This window comes from Osmia bicornis, chromosome 13 (genome assembly GCF_907164935.1).
Source record: "Osmia bicornis bicornis chromosome 13, iOsmBic2.1, whole genome shotgun sequence".
Classification (NCBI taxonomy): domain Eukaryota; kingdom Metazoa; phylum Arthropoda; class Insecta; order Hymenoptera; family Megachilidae; genus Osmia; species Osmia bicornis.
Genome location: NC_060228.1, coordinates 8,236,480 through 8,259,398, shown reverse-complemented (window position 1 = coordinate 8,259,398; position 22,919 = coordinate 8,236,480). Strand labels below are relative to the sequence as shown.

Here is a 22,919-nt window from a genome sequence, read left to right as displayed (position 1 = left end):
CGATATACAATAAATTATATTAACAAACTTTTATTCTCCATTCTTTTAGGAACCAATCGTATTTCGTTTCCTTTTATTAAAAAAAAAAAAAAAGGATATGAATAACCATACAATTATTACTGATGTTATTTCGAATCATTTATTCAGAAATGAATACAACATACAGTTGTCAGATATTTTACCGCATTTTTTCTTTGCGATTTAACAATTGATCGAATGGTTAATGTTATTGAGAAACAGACAGTAGCGGCAGCTTTTGTTACAGTCTTTATTTTATAACGATGCGAAGCTTGATTTTTAAACAATAATTTATCTTCTAATGTATACAGTTTATTTTTTGTGGGAACCTTGCTTCTTCGGAGCGAATTCCAATCCCCTTATATAGGTCTTTTTAATCTGGTATTTTTCTGCAAAATTAATCTTTCATTAAGCAATCATCTACTCAGGATACAATATCAATCCACTGCTTACCTGTAAGTAATTTGTAAACGTATAAAATCTGATTTCCTTGAACAAGAACACTGGGAGTCTTTTTTCCAGGCTCATCTGTAATTGTTGCACTAGCTCCAATATTTTGACATTCTTTACTAAACTCCTTGGAATTTATACCGAACGTTTCCAAGTTGTTTATTAGCGTAACCTGTAATATACAGAATGAACGATTTATAACTACACAAGATTTTATATACTAAATTCGAATATTAATTGCTATACCTTTTTACCGCCAGATCGAACAGTGACCCTCATGTCGATGGGTTCCAATTTGCCTGTGTGTAACAATTTATTTCCTGCTAAAGTAACTTCATGCATATGGGTCATACGTCCAATAAATTTGTTTATTCCATCCTCCATTGTTACGGTTTCCTGATTTACTTTGGTTTTCATAATACCTGCCAGTTGCGGGTTTAACTTCAACGTCCTATCAATTAGAAATATTAAATGACCATTTAAAAAAAAAAACAAGAAAAACGGTCGTTTAATTAAAAACAAAATTACTTACTTTCCATCTTGAAGATTTTCTGCTTTCACGTAATCAGTAAAACATTTTCTGATCTCAGCTCTTTTCATTACGTCCCCTTTTCTGCAATCATCGTATGGGAGTAAAATGTACATAATTTGTATCATATAATACAGCATAATGGTATATGATGTAACAGTTGTCGACTTCTGCTCTGCACAGAAAATCAATCTCTTTGCAATTATTGTGTCGCGATAAAATGACACATCCCGGGCGTGGTGTTTTATACTTACTCATATCCGAATTTTGACAATACAGGTAAAACAGCAGCAGTCACTTTGTAACATTCCGAGACGACTGCTGTATTTGATTCAACTGGATCGACCGATTTACGTTCTTCTAAAATGACTAGCTTCCTCAAAAGGGGATGATCAAACTGCAATAGCAATTTTTTTTTTTTTTAATATCCATATTGGATATTTTTGCAAATCAAATTTAATTGAAAATGGTCAATATTACCTTGATAGATAATATACTTTCAACTCCTTTCATAACGGAAGTATCGATGATCCCTTTTTCTTTCATTTCCGATAAGAATACAGATAACTTTTTGTACCGAGACTTTTTTATATCAACATTTTTATTAGACGGACATACCGCGATTAAATGATTCTTAAAGAAATTGGACGTTAACATCGGTAAATCGGTAGATTTCACCGATGTTTTACAAGCTTTCAAAAAACAGTACTCTAATAAATTATCCATTTCTTTGACTGGATCTAAAACCATCTGTGATTGACAAGCAGTTATATTTTCTATCTCTTCTGATTCTTCTATTTTACTTTCCTCCATGGTACTCTGTAAACGGTGATAATATGATTTGCGTAACTGCTTTAAATGAATTATGTTATAAATTACCTCACTAAGATCTTCAATTTCTGCTACTCTATCATTATTGATTTCCAAGTCATTAATCGCATCAGCAAGGGATTCGTCGTTACTATCATTGGTTTCTTCATTAATTTGATCTTCTAATTTATCATTATCCCCATCAATATTTACTGGCCCTAAATTTGGTCTTAAAGGTGGCTTTCCTAACTGACAAAGGGTGTCACCTATTACATGTAGGATTTCTACACACTTCCCATGACCTGCTGACATATACATATCTTCACTGGAAAGTGCTGTAATGCCAACAGCAACTGGTGCCTGTATATAAAGAAAAATTATAATCATATGTGATTATATCAAACCATGATGCAATATGTTAAATAAATAATAAAATGTTTCCAACCTTGTTATCTTTTGTATTCACTGAAACAGGTGTACCTTTCTTCAATTTTCCAAAGGTATATAATGTTACAGGTTCTTTGACAATGACTCCAGGTAACATTAAATCTGCGCCTCCTGATAATTTTAGGATAACTGCAGAATATGTTGTAAAAGCTATTAACAAATTTGGATGACACCATAAGGTATATATAGTTGGTAATAACATGTCGTTTAAAGAATCAATTTGAAAGAACATGGGTATTTTAGCAGCGCAATAAACTTTTCCATAGAGTCCACTGTGAGTTACAATTTTCATAACGCTTATTGCTTCTTTCTTAGGAATCAGTGATTGTATTTCTTCTTCTGTTAGACTTGGGTATGCGATTAAAACTTCTTCGCATAATTTTTTCCTAATTGACAATAAAATTCGATTGCATATTCTGTAAAATAGTATTTGCTACTTTACTCTGAAAGAATCCAGATTGTACCAACCTTTCAGTTCCCTTCAATTGATTATTTGACTTTACTTTAAATGGTTTTATAAACATTTTGATTTTGTGAAAATGTCAAAGTAAATTTATCGATAATAAATAAACCCGTAATAAAATCACACAGACAAAATTTGCTAGCAACCACCTCCAACTACGATTGATAAACAGGTTGTCCAACTTTAATCATTGAAGATCAATGAATAACGATTACCAACATATTCATAATTAATTAATTAGTGACTGGATTCTTACAAAACCTATATTAGAAAGTCGCTACAAGTATGTAGATTGAATCAATCATAAAAGTTCATAAATTATTTCTAGATAGGCCCATTTTTGCCGGTAATGTCACCTCGCTGCATTACCAGTGTCTACCCCCTTAATTAGAACATACACAAGGCCGAAAAATCATTAAAATAATTGTTTAACAAATTTTTAACTTCAGTTACTTTGGAAAATTAATTAAAGAATCGAAGAGTATTTGTAACTGTTATTATTGTACAACGTTCAATAACTATTTGATAAAAATTAAATAATTCAAACAAATTTACTGAATATCCGTGTATAAAAGTTATAAAAATAATAAATTTCAATAGATATAACAATAATTTAATTAACAAACAATTGTAAAATTATAAATAGTAATTAAATAAATTTGAACAGAATAATCAAACAAAATTTTACAATATACCCACGCGAAAATTAAATAAATAAACAATTTAAATAGATATAACAATAATTTGATTAATAAACAATTGTAAAATTAAAAATAATAATTAAATAATTTTTAATAAAATAATTAAACAAAATTTTGCAATATACCCACGCGGAAATGTAAAGAAATAAACAATTTAAATAGATATAACAATAATTTGATTAATAAACAATTGTAAAATATAAAATAATAATTAAATAAATATTAACAAATATCAGTTAGAAATAGTTAAATCTGCGGAACCGGTGAAGCGGAACGTCATGCTTGATTGCGCGCGCCGCGCGCCGGTACAAGCACGACCTGGAGTGAGGTCAAATCTAGTCAGTCTTATCGCGACGGTCAAAGGGTACGGATCGAGCTGTCACGCATATACCGGTACGGGTTGACACTATGGATATTCGTGCATGGATTTATCAATGTGTTACCACAAGTGTTACTGTGTGTGCCTATGGTGTTTCCTATAGTGTTTCCCATGTATTTTGGAATATTTATACGGATATATTAGTGCGTTTTATGGTGTGGTCACCCATGTGTTTTGACATTTTTATACAAGTGCATTAGTGTGCTGTGTGGTGTGGTACCCCATGTACCTGCATGTGCTTTATTGTGTTTTATGGTGTGGTTTCCTATGTGCTTTGGCATATATTTACGGATTTGTTAGTGGGTTTTATGGAGTGGTACCCTATGTGTTTAGGCATATTTATACGGATTTATTAGTGGGTTTTATGGAGTAGTACCCTATGTGTTTTGGCATATTTATACGGATTTATTAGTAGATTTTATGGAGTGGTACCCTATCTGTTTTACTATAATTTTGCAACTATTTTATGGTGTTCTATGGTTTTGATCTTCATGTGTTTTGGGATGTATTTGCATGTGTTTTACCATGTTTTATGGTGTAGTTATTCCCATATAGTTTTGCATGCATATTTTTGAATTATCCTATGTATTAGCATATTAACTACAACAAATTGAGAGAAAACATATATCGTTCAAGAATCGTGATTTTTATGCTTTCAGATGAGTGCTTTGGCCAGTGGAGGTACCGTTTTTTTGACGAGCCAACAGTCGAGCTATGGATTAATCTAACGAAAGATGTGTGGCGAGTGCAGTGGTGCAAGTCAACGATCGGTGAGTCGCATGCTTTAAAGTTCCTCCGGTTCCCATCATGTCGTAGGACGAATGGTCCGTAGCGACACGGGAATTGGTTGTAATTTTTATTTGTTGAGCGAGCATAGTGACCCACGAATATCACTGTATCATTTTATACAATGATAATCGTGCAAATTGTTTTTTTGTGTATTTTATGCCTTAGCTCAGGATAGGATTTTCTTGTACATATTTACATATACATATAGATTTCGAGTTTAAAAATGTATAGAAGTCGGATGACCCTCCGATTTCACAATACACTTTCTTTTTTATATGTACAAGAATTTATTTCGCGATGAGCAGATTTCAATATCAAAGTAATAAGCATGAATACTTTTAATTACTCCAACTACTTACTTTGATAAGGAAATCGCTCTTGAAATTGAAACGTTTTTCCGATTTTATTCGTGAAATTGGCATCAGATTAGTAGATGGGCTGGCCCCCACAGGGGGGTGGGATTTTCAGATTTATTAGTGTTGCGAAAAATTTACAGCGCGTGGGTAACTATGACAATGCACTGACTAGTATTCGGTGGGAATCCTTTTGGTTTTTAAATTCAATCCAATGTATTATTTATTTAATAAAATTAGTTACAAGGATTCCGCGGCATAAGACCGTGAAACACCATCTCATGGGAGATAAACCCATGCATTACTAGGCCTTTGCAGGCGCAGCTTTAGAATATGGAACATATGAAAATATGTTACCATATTCTAAACTGTAGTCCTTTTGTCTATACTAGGGGCGTCCGTCAATCTGACACCGTTGGATGCAACGTGTTGGACGGGCGGGTAGCGCTCTTAGCGAAGGGGTGCATCCTGTCCTGGCGTTACGACGTCCAGGCGGGGTGGGTGGTATGTAGCGTCGAGCGCAAGTTCAGGGGGCCTAAGAACCTCCGTTGCCAGCTGATATTAGCAGTGCACCATGTTTTACGTCATAGTTGCCCAATTTTGCTTTTTAGTATTTGCTCTTCAAGCATTGTATAAAGTTTCCCTTTCGAACTTGAAATTCATTCTGTTACGTTCACGGTTCTCGACCCTAAACACTCATCATTCGCACTTCAGCCTCACGAACTCTATCACTTAATCATTTATCCACCCGCATACCATTGTGTAGTGAAATATTACCTCGTTGGGATTTTCAAGTTTAAGTAGTGTTGCGAAAAATTCTCAACGCGAAAGTAAATATTACCCCGTTAGAATTTTCAAGTTTAAGTAGTGTTGCGAAAAATTTCCAACGCGAGAATAAATATGACTATTCACTGACTAGTATTCGGTGGGAATCCTTTTGGTTTTTAAAATCAGTCCAATATTTTATTTATTTAATCAAATTAGTTACAAGGATTCCGCGGCATAAGACCGTGAACACCACCTCATGGGAGATAAAACCATGCATTACTAGGCCTTTGCAGGCACAGCCATAGGGTACGGGACATTTAAGTATGTCGCACTCCATACGCTAAGCTGTTTTAAAGTCCTTTTGCCTATACTATTAGCGTCCACCACTCGGACACGTTGGATGCAACGTGTTCGATGGGTGGGTAGCGCTATTAGCGAAGGGGTGCATCCTGCCTTAATGGCCAAGTGCCATTGCGGCCAGGTGCCTTAAACAGGCGGGATGGGTGGTATGTAGCGTCTGGCGTATGAACTAGGGGGCCTAAGAACCTTCGTTGCCAGCTGATATTAGCAGTGGACACATGTTTGAGTCATATTTGTTCAATTTTGCTTTTCAATATTTGCTCTTCAAGCATAATTTAAAGCTCCCCTTTAGTCATGTTGCTAGATCAGGATTTTCTATTTTAATTAGTGTTGCGAAAAATAACGCGAGAGTAACAATGACGATGCACTTACTAGTATTCGGTGGGAATCCTTTTTGTTTTTAAACTCAATATTTTATTTAATTAATCAAATTAGTTACAAGGATTCCGCGGCATAAGACCGTGAACACCATCTCATGGGAGATAAAACCATGCATTACTAGGCCTTTCAAGGCGCAGATTTAGAATGTGGCGGAGTACCAAATCTTCCATTTGATAAACTGCTGCCTTTTGTCTATACTATGGGCGTCCGTCAATCTGACACGTTGGATGCAACGTGTTGGACGGGCGGGTAGCGCTCTTAGCGAAGGGGTGCACCCTGTTCTAGGCGGGATGGGTGGTATGTAGCGTCGAACGCAAGTTCAGGGGGCCTAAGAACCTCCGTTGCCAGCTGATATTAGAAGTGCACCGTTTTTGCGTCATTGTTGCTCTATTTTGCTTTTCAATATTTGCTCTTCAAGCATTGTAGGAAGCTCTTCGTTCATACTTCAACTTCATTCTGTCACGTTCACGATTCTCGACTCTAAACGTTCATCATTCACACTTCAGCCTCATGAACTCTATCACATAATCATTTATTCACCCGCATACCCCAGTATAGTGAAATATTAGCCCGTTAAATTTTCTATTTTAATTAGTGTTGCGAAAAATTTCAAACGCGAGAGTAAATATGACAATGCACTGACTAGTATTCGGTGGGAATCCTTTTGGTTTTTAAACTCAATCCAATATTTTATTTATTTAATCAAATTAGTTACAAGGATTCCGCGGCATAAGACCGTGAAACACCATCTCATGGGAGATAAACCCATGCATTACTAGGCCTTTGCAGGCGCAGATTTAGAATACGGAACATATGAAAATATGTTACCATATTCTAAACTGTAGTCCTTTTGTCTATACTAGGGGTGTCCGTCAATCTGACACCGTTGGATGCAACGTGTTGGACGGGCGGGTAGCGCTCTTAGCGAAGGGGTGCATCCTGTCCTGGCGTTACGACGTCCAGGCGGGGTGGGTGGTATGTAGCGTCGAGCGCAAGTTCAGGGGGCCTAAGAACCTCCGTTGCCAGCTGATATTAGCAGTGCACCATGTTAGTGTCATAGTTGCTCAATTTTGCTTTTCAGTATTTGCTCTTCAAGCATTGTATAAAGTTCCCTTTTCGAACTTGAAATTCATTCTATCACGTTCACGGTTCTCGACCTCACGATCTCTGTCTCATAACCATTTATCCACCTGCATACCTTTGTGTAGTGAAATATTACCCCGTTAGATATTAATGTACCAGACATGTTTCTAGATTAGGATTTTCTATTTTAATTAGTGTTGCGAAAAATTTCCAACGCGAAAGTAAATATGACTATACACTGACTGGTATTCGGTGGGAATCCTTTTGGTTTTTATGTGATAAAATTAGTTACAAGGATTCCGCGGCATAAGACCGTGAACACCACCTCATGGGAGATAAAACCATGCATTACTAGGCCTTTGCAGGCACAGCCATAGGGTACGGGACATTTAAGTATGTCGCACTCCATACGCTAAGCTGTCTTAAAGTCCTTTTGCCTATACTATTAGCGTCCACCACTCGGACACGTTGGATGCAACGTGTTCGATGGGTGGGTAGCGCTATTAGCGAAGGGGTGCATCCTGCCTTAATGGCCAAGTGCCATTGCGGCCAGGTGCCTTAAACAGGCGGGATGGGTGGTATGTAGCGTCTGGCGTATGAACTAGGGGGCCTAAGAACCTTCGTTGCCAGCTGATATCAGCAGTGGACGCATGTGGAGTCATATTTGCTTAATTTTGCTTTTCAATATTTGCTCTTCAAGCATAATTTAAAGCTCCCCTTTAGTCATGTTGCTAGATCAGTATTTTCTATTTTAATTAGTGTTGCGAAAAATAACGCGAGAGTAAATATGACGATGCACTTACGAGTATAGGGTGGGAATCCTTTTGGTTTTTGAACACAATGTTTTATTTAATTAATGAAATTAGTTACAAGGATTCCGCGGCATAAGACCGTGAAACCATTTCATGGGAGATAAAACCATGCATTACTAGGCCTTTGCAGGCGCAGCTTTAGAATGTGGCGCACGACCATATGTTACATATTGTAAACTGCAGCCTTTTGTCTATACTATGGGCGTCCGTCAATCTGACACGTTGGATGCAACGTGTTGGACGGGCGGGTAGCGCTCTTAGCGAAGGGGTGCATCCTATCCTAGGCGGGGTGGATGGTGGTAGCGTCGAACGCAAGTTCAGGGGGCCTAAGAACCTCCCTTGCCAGCCCTATATTAGAAGTGCACCGTTGTTGCGTCATAGTTGCTCTATTTTGCTTTTCAATATTTGCTCTTCAAGCATTATAGGAAGCTCTTCGTTCATACTTCAACTTCATTCTGTCACGTTCACGATTCTCGACTCTAAACGTTCATCATTCACACTTCAGCCTCATGAACTCTATCACATAATCATTTATCCACCCGCATACCCCGGTATAGTGAAATATTCGCCCGTTAGATGTTTATGTACTAGTTATGTTTTTAGATCAGGATTTTCTATTTTAATTAGTGTTGCGAAAAATTTCGAACGCGAGAGTAAATATGACAATGCACTGACTAGTATTCGGTGGGAATCCTTTTGGTTTTTAAACTCAATCCAATATATTATTTATTTAATGAAATTAGTTACAAGGATTCCGCGGCATAAGACCGTGAAACACCATCTCATGGGAGACAAACCCATGCATTACTAGGCCTTTGCAGGCACAGCTTTAGAATACGGAACATATGAAAATATGTTACCATATTCTAAACTGTAGTCCTTTTGTCTATACTAGGGGTGTCCGTCAATCTGACACCGTTGGATGCAACGTGTTGGACGGGCGGGTAGCGCTCTTAGCGAAGGGGTGCATCCTGTCCTGGCGTTACGACGTCCAGGCGGGGTGGGTGGTATGTAGCGTCGAGCGCAAGTTCAGGGGGCCTAAGAACCTCCGTTGCCAGCTGATATTAGCAGTGCACCATGTTTTACGTCATAGTTGCTCAAATTTACTTTTCTGAATTTGCTCTTCAAGCTTTATATTTGCAAAGTCGAGTCATTTTTATTAAAATAGTCTGGTAAAAACGTTTATTTTATCGCTATCTTCTCAATTCGCTCTCGTCTTCGACTGATCTCACATCGCGGTTATCCTCCAAGCTATCCGACTATATACTCCACCCCCCTGGGGAGGGCCAGCCCATATACTAAATCGGAGTTTTAATAAAGTGAGAATATCATCTTTAGTTTTTACTAATCATACGTTTTAGCTTAGGCATTTCAGCACACATGAAGAAAACTGGTAGGTGAAAATACCTTTGGCCTTGTTCATTTTTATGCCCAAAGCTCATTCGGGTACTTAGATGTACTCGCGTGGGTGGAGGGCGGTGGACAAGGTTTAGTTTTAAGTGTAATACATTTTGGCGACTGACAAAAGTAGTGAACCAATAGTGAACCACGATGCAAGTTCCACATGTGTGTGTGTGGTTAGGATGTGGGATTTGTATCGTTTATTAACAATCTTAATTTACTATAACATTACAAAATACTTATCAAGAATACATTGAAAAATTTTTACATTAGATAATTCAATAGAATACGAAAATGAAATATATTACTTTAGCATAATGTTCACTATTATTTGTCAGTCGATTTCAGCAAAAATGTATGAAATTATTAGAGTGTGAATGTTGAATTGAACTCGGGTGTCGGAGGCGTCCCGGGACGTTCTCCCTAGGTGTAGGCATTTTTGCACCCGGGTGGTTGTATGAGAACCGTGGAGTGAATTTTTGTGAGAATGATTTTTGCCCTTTTTTAAATATAGCGATAGGCAGGCAGGTAGTTTACTTCTGGTGTGATTGAGTTTAGTTTATAAGTAGGCAGGGCCAGAGCAAGCTTTCATGTTTCTCTTCGTATTCTCCTCTAATACGTGAGAAGCTTGTATCTGGGGTTGGGAAATCAAAAATCAAGAGAAAAGATGAAAATGCAATTTAATTAATTTATCAATTAATTAATTTAGCATTCTCTCTTGATTTTTCAAGGCCAAGCCTTATTAGTTTGTAAGTCGTAGTCGTGGTACTAGACCCGATTACAAAAATGAAGTATTAAAGTGAAAGTGCAGTGAAGTGAAGTGAAATTAAAAAGTGTTTGTGCTTGGACATTTGCAAAAATTGTGCAGGTATGCGAGTAGCGATTCAAGGGATTGTTGCTCGTTTACGTGTTACGTTTTTACAAATGTCTGAGCAAACGTAAAATTTTCGCGAGTGATTTTTGTGAGGCTATTGCCGAAGAAAGAAGAGGCTATATGCTGAAGAGCCCCGGCAAAATTTGCCCAGAAGAGGGGAACTACTAATGGCTCTCCATCTTCGGATGGACAGTCATTCTGTCACTATGCTCGCTAATTTGTTTTTTCATTTTTTGTGTTTTTCCTTGAACGGTATGAATAATACCGTCCAGGACGTATTGAACTCGACATTTTACGAGTTCAATACCCAGCTCGTTGAATGGTCAACTCGCGATTTTATTTCCTCTATTTCTTTTTCGTTTATTGCTTTATTGAAATAAATTATTCTTTTCTTATTGATTTGCACATCAATTATATTTCATGTTCTTATTTTAATTATGTTCTATTTATTTAAAACATACTCTGAGATTGTAATGGTAATTATATTTTCTGTTGTCGGCATTTTTCATTTCAATTCTAATCGAAATTATGATGTTAATTATATTTTCTATTTCAGCATTTTATTGTTGAATTGTTATTTTGTTAATTGTTAAAGAAATTATGATGTTAATTATATTTTCTATTTCAGCATTTTATTTCAGCATTTTATTTCAGCATTTTATTTCAGCACTTTATTTCAGCACTTTATTTCAGCATTTTATTGTTGAATTGTTATTTTGTTAATTGTTACAGAAATTATGATGTTTATTATATTTTCTATTTCAGCATTTTATTTCAGCGTTTTATTTCAGCATTTTATTTCAGCACTTTATTTCAGCATTTTATTGTTGAATTGTTATTTTGTTAATTGTTACAGAAATTATGATGTTAATTATATTTTCTATTTCAGCATTTTATTTCAGCGTTTTATTTCAGCATTTTATTTCAGCACTTTATTTCAGCATTTTATTGTTGAATTGTTATTTTGTTAATTGTTACAGAAATTATGATGTTAATTATATTTTCTATTTCAGCATTTTATTTCAGCGTTTTATTTCAGCATTTTATTTCAGCGTTTTATTTCAGCATTTTATTTCAGCATTTTATTTCAGCATTTTATTGATGAATTGTTATTTTCTCAATTGTTTCTGATATTAGGATGTTAATTCTATTTTCTATTTCAAGATTGTATTGTTTAAATTTTTATTTTATGTTGTCTGTTTTGAATGGTTTCGGGTTATTGTATATCTAATCCTAATAATTATGTTTTCCGTTACAGCATTTTATTGTTAAATTATTATTATTTTCTCAATTGTTTCTGATATTAGGATGTTAATTTTATTTTCTATTTCAAGATTGTATTGTTTAAATTTTTATTTTATGTTGTATATTTTGAATGGTTTCACGTTCTTATGATTTTAGGGTGGGTCACTAACGTAGCCACCTCCATGTGGTGTGACCTGGTAATTGATATCGTTTTCTAAAGATAACTTTTAGAAAGCGATATCAAGCTAAGAGCTACGATAAAAAGATTGATATATTTTTTAATTGGGAAACAATAGTTTAAATTCAGAAAAGTATTTTCGGGATTGCAATATTACAATATCACATTGCAACTACAATTTTACGGAACGAAAATTAATGATAATGAATGCATGGTCAGTATTGTTTAATTATGTACTTATACATATAGCTATCGTAGCATACACGTATCATTTAGGTGCATGCGAAAGGTGACGTAGTATAGCATGCCGTTAGTTGATAGGGTTGATAGCATGCGATAATTGAGGTGGCGCTTAAATCAGTTTCTGTTCGGCCTAATTTTCAATGAAACGTTGACTGTTTTACCGACGCGGAATTCGAAGTTCGCCCTCCACCCTAGTCTTACGAAAAAAACTATACTCGATACTAAAAACTTTTCTTTGACAGTTGGTAACTGGCAAAAGATTCGAAATCGACTGTACTTCTCAGCTCAATGTTCTCAACTCAATTAATTAAATGCTGCCTAAATATGGAATATATACATATATAGATACTGGAACATTTATTAGATAACTACAACTTTATCTTTAGAATTGATTGTCAATGAATCTGTAAGCTGTAACTGAAGACACTGTCACGTACAGGAAATAATGTTAGTTGCATTGTGCACTGTGGACTGTGTCCTCTTACGGCACGTGGGAAAAATACTATCAAATCTACTGTGCGTTCTGTAGATCACTGTAACCTAAAAACGTTACATTATGCATAATCAATCTGTGAGAAGTACTCTTTGAACGTAGTGTAACATTAAGATATAATTCATTGAAACGTCATTTGCAGTTGTCACTGCCAGAATGGCAATAATGAAAGTATTGTTAAGGCCAAACGTCACGAGGTTTACGGGGGTCAGAGTGAGTTACATTTCATACTTCATTGTTATGTTCGATTGCAGTTTCTGCACTTCAAGGTGGATCCGTCACATGCCTTCTTTTGTTTATGACATATCAGATGGCCTACATTCTTCAAATCAATTTAAACGTATCGAACATTTCATAAGAACTTCGTTCATTTGTTTTAATTGATTTTCCCATAAGACTTTCCATTCATGGTACATACACGCAATTAAAAAATTTTTTTCTTACTCTAAAATTAGTTAAAATAAATGATGTACAATTTATAACATATTGCATTATGTGCTGGTGTAAAAATATAATCCTTGGTATTTGCATCAATATAACAAGTGTATTTTTATATCCAGTTTCAAGGTCTTTGTAGCTATTTCATTATATTGCTCCAAAAATATGAAGTAACTGTAGAACTTGTTATGAAATATGCGAAGGAACAATATATTATTTGTTACACAAATGATGTACATATGTATTAATATTTTTTATTTTTTTTTATTTTCAGCAATTAAGTTCTAAGCCAAAATTTGGCTTTCTCTTTGATATCGATGGTGTAATAGTACGTGGAAAAAATGTATTACCACCTGTGCCAGAGGCTTTCAAACAACTTCAAGGAAAAGATGGCAAATTTCGTGTACCAACTGTATTTGTTACAAATAGTGGAAATGCTTTGCGTAGCCAGAAAGCAGCAGACTTGTCCAGATGGATAGGATACGAAGTAAAAGAATCCCAAGTGATCATGGCTCACTCACCATTAAGATTGTTTGAACAATTTCACAATAAGCAAATGCTAATATCTGGGCAAGGTCCGATCAAAGAAATAGCTAAGGAACTAGGTTTTAAAAAATCAGTAACTATACAAGAATTAGTTAACAATTTCCCATCGTTAGATTATGTAAATATGAAGAAAAGAAATCCAAAATGTGGACCAATAGATCCAAATTTTCCTGCAATAGAGGGTATTGTCTTATTTAGCGAACCGGTTTCTTGGGAAACTCCATTACAATTGATAGTGGATCTTTTAATGACTAATGGCATGCCAGTTGGTTTGCTTGATGAACTTCCTTATCCGCACATTCCAGTCTTGGCATGTAATATGGATTTATTATGGGTGTCTGAAGCACCAATTCCTAGATACGGTCATGGTGCTTTTCTAGTGTGTCTTGAATCTCTGTACAAGAAAATCACAGGGAAAGACTTAATGTATTCTGCTCTAGTTGGAAAACCTAGTGTGATCACTTATTATCATGCAACTCATATTCTCTGTGAGCATGCTAAAAGTATTGGAATAGATCACAATGTTGATACTATATATGCTATTGGGTATGTAATGTCTAAAATTCATTCAAAGAAAATATCACAAAATGAAATATCAAATTTAATATGTATTTTTCAGGGATAACATCAATACTGACATATTTGGTGCAAATTTGTACGATAAATATTTGTCTCGTTGCGCACAAGAAGAACCATTAACGTCTGACAAAGTAAAAAAGATACTTGGAAAGGATGTCAAACCGCCTGGCACGAAAGCTTGTATCAGTATTTTAGTGGAAACTGGTGTTCATCAACGAGATTCGAATTTTATACCGGAGCACAGTCCTAGAGATTTCTTACCAGTTGAAGATGGTTTATGCAAACCTGCATTCGTAATGAAAGACGTCGGTGAAGCTATTAATCTTGCGTTTAAGGAAGAAAAATTCGACTGAATTATTAGATAAAAGATCCTTTTAGGCTTGGAGTGTTCACATTCTCATATTGATTAAGTGAGAGAAAGTAAACAATTGTAGATTTATCTTTGCTAATGCAAATATTACGTTTATCTTCTTAGGAACTATTCATCTTTTGAAAGTAGAATCATTAGGGAATTGATTACTTTGTATTCGTTTTAGACACTTTTGTTTGCCATTTTTATTGAATGATCATGTTTAGGAACCAATGATATATACAATTAATAATTATGTTTAGGAAGCAATGATATATACAATTAATATGTACCGAGAATTTTAGGTACAGTTAAAATAATTTCTCAATCTATATAGAATTTTATTTATATTTGAAACTTCTATAATTTATATTATATTAGTATCTAGAAAATTATTCAAAAATAGCGTTGTATATATATATACATATATATCCACGTACATTGTGAAAAGATGTATACACACACACACACATATATTTACTTGTGTGTGTGTGTGTGTATATATATATCAAGTTTTAATTTTATGTTTGCGTTGATTTATTATATTATTAAATTTTGACGTCTCGTTCATGGTGTTCTAGAGTGACTTTATCATGCCGTGATAGTAATTCATACTTACCAGTGAAGAATAAATCCATGTAGGAAGCGAAGCGCGTATCGTGCTTTCTTTAGTTAACAAAAAATCTAATGATGCACTCAATGTATTAGCGCATTATTTAAAACATTTTGATTCAGTATGTATCAGTGAACATCGCTTTTTATATACTAAATATCATCTAGTCTCAAAGAACAATTTCACTGTTATGTACATACCAAATTGTAACAGTAGCAAACTATAATTCTTATTAGTGTGAAACGTGTAAAAGGATCAGCTACGTTATTCGTGTCAATAATTATATAACGATTCAAATCTCCAAAAGATATAAATACTGAATTATAAGTGTTCTCCTTATGTGCAGTAAACTGGCTAGCAGAAAACAAAAAAATAACTAAAAACGCACATTGTACAAGAGTACTATGGTTCAACTGATTGTAGTTAGTAGGACACAACAAATGCACATTGAAAAAAAAAAGTAAAAGAAACATTGAGACTTGTATCGAGGACGAAGACTGACCATCCACGTCCATGACCTGTTTTAATTTTAGAAGAAATTCAAGTGAGACAGAGAGATAGTCATTTACTTGACTTACATTGCAGGATAGTGTTCTGCAAGATCAGTAATATTGTAGGTAATGAAGAAAGGCAAGTGTACGCTATGATACATAGATATTATGTAGAGTGTTGCAAGAATTGAAAGCAATACACACCATGTACCCTGTTTCTTAGTTACAGTAATCAATTTATATCGAAACCTCGTCCGTAAAAGTATCTCTGACTTTTATGGAGCTAATTAGAACCTATTTTAGTAAATTGTATGCTCGTTCATTCTGTCCTGTTCTCCTACACCTGTGTCCTCTGCGAAAGCCACAGGATGTTCCATAATATGATTATTCTTCTTTAAAAAGAAAAATAATAATCTTCGTAAGTTTGTCTTATTCTTTGAAACGATTTTTGAAGATTGATAGACACGAAAAATGCGTAAATACTCAGTTAATTAATTGTCACCCGAATTGTGAAATTTTCAATGAACCCATTCTTTTCCGTTGCGCGCAAAAATCGTGAAGCATCAGAGACAGAAATCGCTTCAGGAGCTGTGATATATTTTTCGTTATAAGTATTTTATCGATATTCAAGCTATTGATTTTAACAATATATTTTTGTATTGTCAGCGATACCATTAAATTGTTTGTGCTTTATATTTGAATTATAGTTTAATAGGGTACCATGTTACTTTGTGCAAGTATATTAAACACTATACTACTATTTCTTTGAAACCGATTCCTGAGGCAAGAGTTGCATCTGTAGAACAAATAGAATCAAAGAAATATAAAATATATTTTTCGTTAACAAACTAGCTATGTTATTGCATACTAATAACTATATAGTGTTAGAAAATTGAATGTTCGACTTCCGGGGCATCTCGTTTGAACCTTAAATGACCGAGAGATGAACTTCACCCTGATGGAGCGTGTATAACGTCCGAGTCTCATGACCTGTGAATTAAACCATCAATTATTCGATGGAATAATTTGATTACACATCGACTCGTCGATGTCCATGCGGAATAAATTTATTTCGACTGGAATTCATCGATGATTTATTAATTCTTTCTTTTTTTTTCAGATCTTTTGCGTACGTGCTTCGAACACGTTCCTGTTTCCGGAAGAGAAGAAATCTCGGTCAATTTCTTCTCGATGAATATTTTTCTCGAGTACTCAAAGAATATCAAACGAGTCACTTCATTGAATACGAAGTCGCGCTTAATTCACGGCTTCATTAACGCCCGAGTTATCGTAATTGACCTTATCTCCAGGCTACTAATCAGCATCGTGTATTTGAATTACGTCAATTCATGAACAGAGTTGAAAGATTTTATAAGCTATAATATTTCATCTTAAATTTTTTAATAATTTTAATAAAATCTTAATATCTTGCAATAATAAAAAATGGACTAGCCCCTCTTTAAAAATAAAGTCTCATATCAGGAAATACCGTGTCTTTCGAAAATTTCATACATTAAAAATAAATCGGTTATTCGAGAAAGATACGCATCCACAGAACCGAATGTCCACTATTCCAGTTTAACAAAACAGGTTCTGGGCTTATTGATCAAATCCGATGAGTAGGATCGGCGGCATTGAATGGCCCGAACCGGTTGACCATTTCTGTGTCGTGATGCACGTCTATTAATCGCGGATGTCATTTTTAATTTGGAATTCAGGACTCGTTCGAAATATTGGTAGACACCAGCGAAGAATTTTTCCGTGCGGACACAAGAAAAGAGGTGACAGAATAAAGAAATAACGATTGCAATCAAGTTTCAATTATGTTTTACTTTTTCCCACTATGGCTTGTACATGCATCTAATAAAGAGACAAAAATTGAACTACAAACGCGATGTAGATCGACGGTACTAGTTTAGGTCGTCAAGTAGTTTACTGCAAAAGTAAAAGTTTCACGGAGAACGGATGAAACATTACTAGTACATTGTTTAATGAATTTTCTTCTTTCACTTTCGAAGCGAATAATAAAAAATTAACACCAATGTCACCAATCATTAGTCCATTTTTTATATCATAAATTAAAATTCGAAGGAGATTCTATTTAAAGTGTTAATTAAAAATGAATGGAATGGTACTTATTAGTCTCCCTGTGTGCCTTTCAGTCGAACGACGAATTAACTCGTCTTCCCTTGGTTAACGGGTTAAATACACTAGCTGCACACCCACCAGCACGTGGATATACGAACAGGGTTATAGGTAATTGACCCGTGAAAGTTCGCTTCTCACGTTGACGCTATCGATATAGCAACTCTTTCACTGTCACCCACTACTCTCATCGATACACCTCGGAGCTATTTACCACAACTTAAAACAGTTAACCGCACATGATAAGTCGTTGGTTACGAGGAAAGCATCGCAAGAGAAAGTACTCTCTATTTTTAAACCATTAGTTACATTATCATCATTATTTATACTACACGAAATATGTACAGCATTTGTGCGCTCGATTAGAGATGGGGTCCAAGTTAGTTTTGGAAGGACTAAACGAGTCTTCTAAAAAGAGACTTAACTTCTAAGTCAACGTCTACCAAACTTGATCCCATCCCTAACTCTACATTCTCTCTTCTATCAATCACCCTTTCGCGTTTAATAAGTTATTTGAAAGAATCTGGCTGATAATATTAACACCCGTCTACGTTTGCCTCCCTCTTCCTCCTCTTCTTCTCATAACATTCGACGGCTCTTTGGATTTGTTCCAGGTATTCCTGAATCGCGTCCTCCTTCGACAGCTCCCTCGAATCGGATCTCGAGATTGATCTCTTCTGGACAAGAGCGGTGAGCATCAAAGTGACAACAGGTAAAGTCATACCGAGTAGAAAAGTCGGTGTCATGATGTTCTTCAGGCCGTGTTTCTTAAAACCCCGATACAATTCCGCCCAGATGCCGTCGCTCTCTTCTTCGTGATACTTGCCAAGCTTTCCGTACAGGTGAGGCTTTATCTTGCCCGTTTTGGCGATGTAGTTGTAATAGTGAGGATCGTAGGATTGGGCGTAGAGCTGAGAGTAATATACGTCTTTTTTAGATGGTGGATGATCCGCTTCTGGGAACCAGGCACTGGCATCCTCGTACGGTACTGGGGGATTGCTGAGAGGTCCTGGTGGTCCTCGATGGAATCCTGGTGGTTTGGTGTAGATCACCTCAATAGGCGGGCCTTTTTGCTTGAAGGGAACTGGAAAAGTGAAGAAATTAGTATTACTTGATACATACCACTCCGTAAGTACGTAAGTGCACATTGATATTTCTACACTAGGTCCTACGTCTTCGATTGATCAGAGAGTGTTAATTACTCTATTGGAACTTTCTATCGGAGACTCACTTGGAGGAGGAGGTCCATATAATCCAGGGCCTCCTCTGGATTGTGCATAGGGAAATGGTTTCCCACGTACTCTTCTCACGCGATGAGGCCATCCGGCAGGATAGAACACGTCGTTTCTCGCTTGCAACCCGGTTACGTAAGGTTGCAACAATTGTTGCTGCATCAAAGAAGTAGCTACAGTGTTCGACAGAGGTGAACGAAGATCCTGAAGATTCACAGGCGTATTGTACATCTGTTCGTTGAATTGTTGTTGATTAACAGGGAAAGCTTGCAACATTTGTCGTTGTTGCATCAATTGCGAGGTCAGCTGTTGATTCACCGGAGATACGATAGCTGATTGCTGATCGAGACGTGGCATAAATTGTTGCTGGTCATTGATTGTTCGTACAGTTGTCTGCTCTTGAACCGCAACATTGTGAGAAATTTCTCTGCTTTGCAAATAATGATTCAACGACAGACGCGATTCTTCGGGTGTCTTAGAGTTCAGAAACGAATTCAATGCCATTGCTGGATTAACAGATGTGGCCCCTGGATTGTAGCTATTCGAGGACAGTTGTCGAGCTGTTTGAACACCGACAGAGTTCTCTTTCTGTTCTCGATCAGCTGTTTCTTTTTGATGATCCATCAGAATGTTCTCTGATGAATTTTTAACGTATTCGGCTATCGGATAGACATTCCGAACGGAATGTTCCGTGACCACAGTCGTCACATTTGCTGTGGTTTCCTGCCTTGCGGTATTTTCCGAAGATCGTGATTCTTCGGCTTTGTATTCCGTGTTCTCAGTCAGTGGATTACCCTCAAAGTTTAATTGAGCGTTCGCTAATCCTGCCGCCAGAACGAGGAAGAATGTTGACCCCTTCATAGTTCTAAAATCACGAGATTTCAGAATGTGAAGAAACAAGGGTATTATTGAAATATAGAATTATTGTATCTAAATAATGGACACAGGAAAATATAAGATTTGTAAATATCGAGATTATCAAAGTATGGATCTTCTAAACAACGAACCTACTGAAGAATAGGATTTTTAAGTATTGGACCCTACTTGTAAATATTGGAGTTACCGATATATAGGACTCTTAGAATCAAAGTTTGTAAAATTCTTTCCTGTTGTTCCACTTACACTGCTGCCGGTCAAGGAGGAGAAATAAAGAAAGCTATGCAGATGCTACGTTCACGAGACACTAACGTCACTCTGTGTATAGAATGAAGTCTGACCAACGCCTTTCTTTGACTAACCTTCTTTTATATTCTATTTTCATTCCTGTTTCTTCGTACCAGAAAAAAGCTACAAAATTCTATTTTGTTTAGTAAGAATTTAAGTCACTTTCAATCATCTTCATTATAAAAGTAATATTCTACTTTTCTACTTTGTATATAAGTTGAATGGAACTCCGGAAGAAAACGAGTTACCATTAATTACCATTTCTACACGAATCAGACGACCTGGGTTAAAGACCCGTATAACACTTTCTTCGGTCAAGGCGAATGCAGGTACAAACGCGAAGATCCCTTACTCCGATCGGTTTTCTATAAAAAACTTATCTATTCAGTCTGTTGCAATTGAATCCTTGATCTGTATGTATATAAAACAGTTCGTACGGAAGCTCGTGAATCTTTCATCCGTTTTGCAACAAGATAAATCGAAGCATCATAGAATTCATTACGTTATTTTTCCTCTGTTTCTATTACAATATAAAAATACGAATCATTTCTCTCGAATTTGAAACTTATCGTTGGAAAACAATTTCTTCGAAGGAACGATGAATCATCGAAAAGAAAAGTGTCGAATGTACGATCTGAAACGTAGGAAAAAGTCGTCCAGAGAGAGTGGCTCTGCTTAAAACTCGAACCACGTGTACGGTGCTCTTTTAGAAGAGTTCAGGGTCAGCTCCGAAACATCTTTTCAATTTTTCTCTTCGAAAACGATATGCAAATCATCCGTTTAGGCTGGACGAAACCTCCTTTCGTAAAGCGTTAACAGTATTTCTCTCCAAATTTTATATTCATATATTTCTTCTTTCGAACGGTGACGACTATTAATCGTGCATTCCGAATACATGATATTTAGCGATTCTCAAGAAAATTTTGTGTCGATCTGCAGAGTAAAGACTTTCTAAAAACCGTTAAGCCATTATGAATTCAGCGATCGACCGAAATTCGAGGGAAAAAAAAAACGCTTTGATTTCCTTCAGCCATTCGATGACCGACTATCGACACCATTCGAGAAACTCCTTATGCATTCTGTCAGAATTGAAAAATAAATTGTGTCTGATGTTAGAGGAGATTGCGATCTTCCTTGGCGTAAAAACATCAACTCGCCGGAATCATTCATAGGAACGTAAAAAGGAAAAAGAAATAGAAACTCCGCGCACCGTAAATGATAATTATTCGACAAGACTGTGGATGAAAAACGAAACAGCCACGAGCTACAAATCTAATTATCATCACCTACTTATTTTAATTGAAACGACTCTGTTTCTCCGAACGTTTTAATCTAAGAAGATTTCATTTAATAACTTGTTTTAATTTTTTTAATTTAATTACGGTGCTAGGATAATATCGATTACCACTTTGTAATACTGGATTGCGATCAAACAGAAATTCATCGAATGTTTACTCACAATAATTAAACAATGATCGAACACTGGCGTTCACTATCACGATCTTTCGAATTTCTCACGATTCAATCATAGATCGCGAAATAAATCGGTACACGAGAAGAGAGACCATCCATCGGTCCGACTGGAACCAGGAATACTGAAGATCCACGGATGATGAGAAAGGCATTCACTTCTTGTCTACTCCCCTACCTTCGTCGAGCTTACAAAGCCGGCCCCCTTCGTTACCTGGTCGAAAATGCTCGACTAATGCGATAAGTAACTTTGTTTTCCTTACAAAATAGCCTCCATTGATTTAGGATAAAACCAATTCCTTCGGGTATTCACAGTCTTATCATAAAAGAATCACTATGTTGCAGTTGTTATATTTTACTATAATAATTTCACTGTAAGACGCGCGTGGTGCATCATCGATCATATCGAATCGATAACGCATGACCCACACGGTGCGTCATCGCTTGAATTCAATGTATAGCGCATAATGCATTAAGCGCATAGAAATGCAAAGAAATGATTTCTCTTTTTCCTTAATTTACGACGGGATTACGAAGAGCAACAAACTTGGAGTCGTCCCGTGATCGACAACTTTCGAGGAAGGGTGATAATTAGAAGAATATGTGGGTCAACAAGTTAGATCCGCGTTTTCAAAGTATCGCTACGATACGAAATGTGCATCAAGCGATTTCTGTCGGCAGTATAGAAATCGAACGGTAGTTTAACCATTTTGTTTCTGTTGCCTTTCGAATGCTTGCTCGAAGCTACGACATTGTTGATGAGAGACCCTGATCGACATCAGTTTCAAAGATAGAGCATGCGTGAGCTACTTACCTGATTCAACAAAACTGACGCTGTTTGCACGCCTTTACCCTTGCTAATGAGCGCTAATAGCGTTAGGAAGGAAACTGGTGAAGGAATACGAAGTAAAAGTGGTTCTACAAAACATTAAGTTGAACGATCCTATACTTTATTAATTCCATTGTACAAGAGTCATATTCCGTTTACAATTTATGATCCGCGCGAAGTACAGCTTCGTTTCTTCCTGGTCTCTTCGTCTTCAGGACTTTGAAATCTGGTAGTTCGGTGAAACATCGAAAACAATGACCCCTCTGCGCGAAGACAATAAGGAGGG

At 36.1% G+C, this 22,919-nt stretch overlaps 3 protein-coding genes across 5 annotated transcripts; 1 reads left to right on the top strand and 2 right to left on the bottom strand.

Moving 5' to 3' along the window:
- Window positions 1-252: 252 nt before the first annotated feature.
- Window positions 253-2,902, bottom strand: LOC114879776 (eukaryotic translation initiation factor 2D). Its single transcript, XM_029195027.2, has 9 exons — window positions 2,723-2,902; window positions 2,253-2,640; window positions 1,877-2,167; window positions 1,478-1,816; window positions 1,252-1,394; window positions 1,001-1,081; window positions 715-919; window positions 472-640; window positions 253-407 (listed from the first exon to the last, which is right to left on the bottom strand). Exons 1-9 carry the CDS (start codon window positions 2,776-2,778, stop codon window positions 331-333), a joined length of 1,749 nt encoding a protein of 582 aa, XP_029050860.1. The 5' UTR covers window positions 2,779-2,902; the 3' UTR covers window positions 253-330.
- A 9,664-nt stretch (window positions 2,903-12,566) lies between these two features.
- On the top strand, window positions 12,567-16,486 carry LOC114879089 (haloacid dehalogenase-like hydrolase domain-containing 5). 2 transcript variants are annotated; one of them, XM_029193629.2, is made up of 3 exons: window positions 12,567-12,990; window positions 13,490-14,307; window positions 14,381-16,486. In XM_029193629.2, exons 1-3 carry the CDS (start codon window positions 12,934-12,936, stop codon window positions 14,691-14,693), a joined length of 1,188 nt encoding a protein of 395 aa, XP_029049462.1. In that variant the 5' UTR covers window positions 12,567-12,933; the 3' UTR covers window positions 14,694-16,486. The 2 variants fall into 2 exon arrangements, with proteins under 2 accessions (XP_029049462.1, XP_029049463.1); XM_029193630.2 differs by lacking the exon at window positions 12,567-12,990 and adding an exon at window positions 13,068-13,187.
- Window positions 15,711-22,783, bottom strand: LOC114879087. Of its 2 annotated transcripts, XM_029193627.2 has the most exons (3): window positions 21,794-22,783; window positions 19,170-20,035; window positions 15,711-19,022 (listed from the first exon to the last, which is right to left on the bottom strand). In XM_029193627.2, exons 2-3 carry the CDS (start codon window positions 20,029-20,031, stop codon window positions 18,475-18,477), a joined length of 1,410 nt encoding a protein of 469 aa, XP_029049460.2. In that variant the 5' UTR covers window positions 20,032-20,035; window positions 21,794-22,783; the 3' UTR covers window positions 15,711-18,474. The 2 variants fall into 2 exon arrangements, with proteins under 2 accessions (XP_029049460.2, XP_029049459.2); XM_029193626.2 differs by having other exon boundaries at window positions 19,170-22,783.
- Window positions 22,784-22,919: the final 136 nt, after the last annotated feature.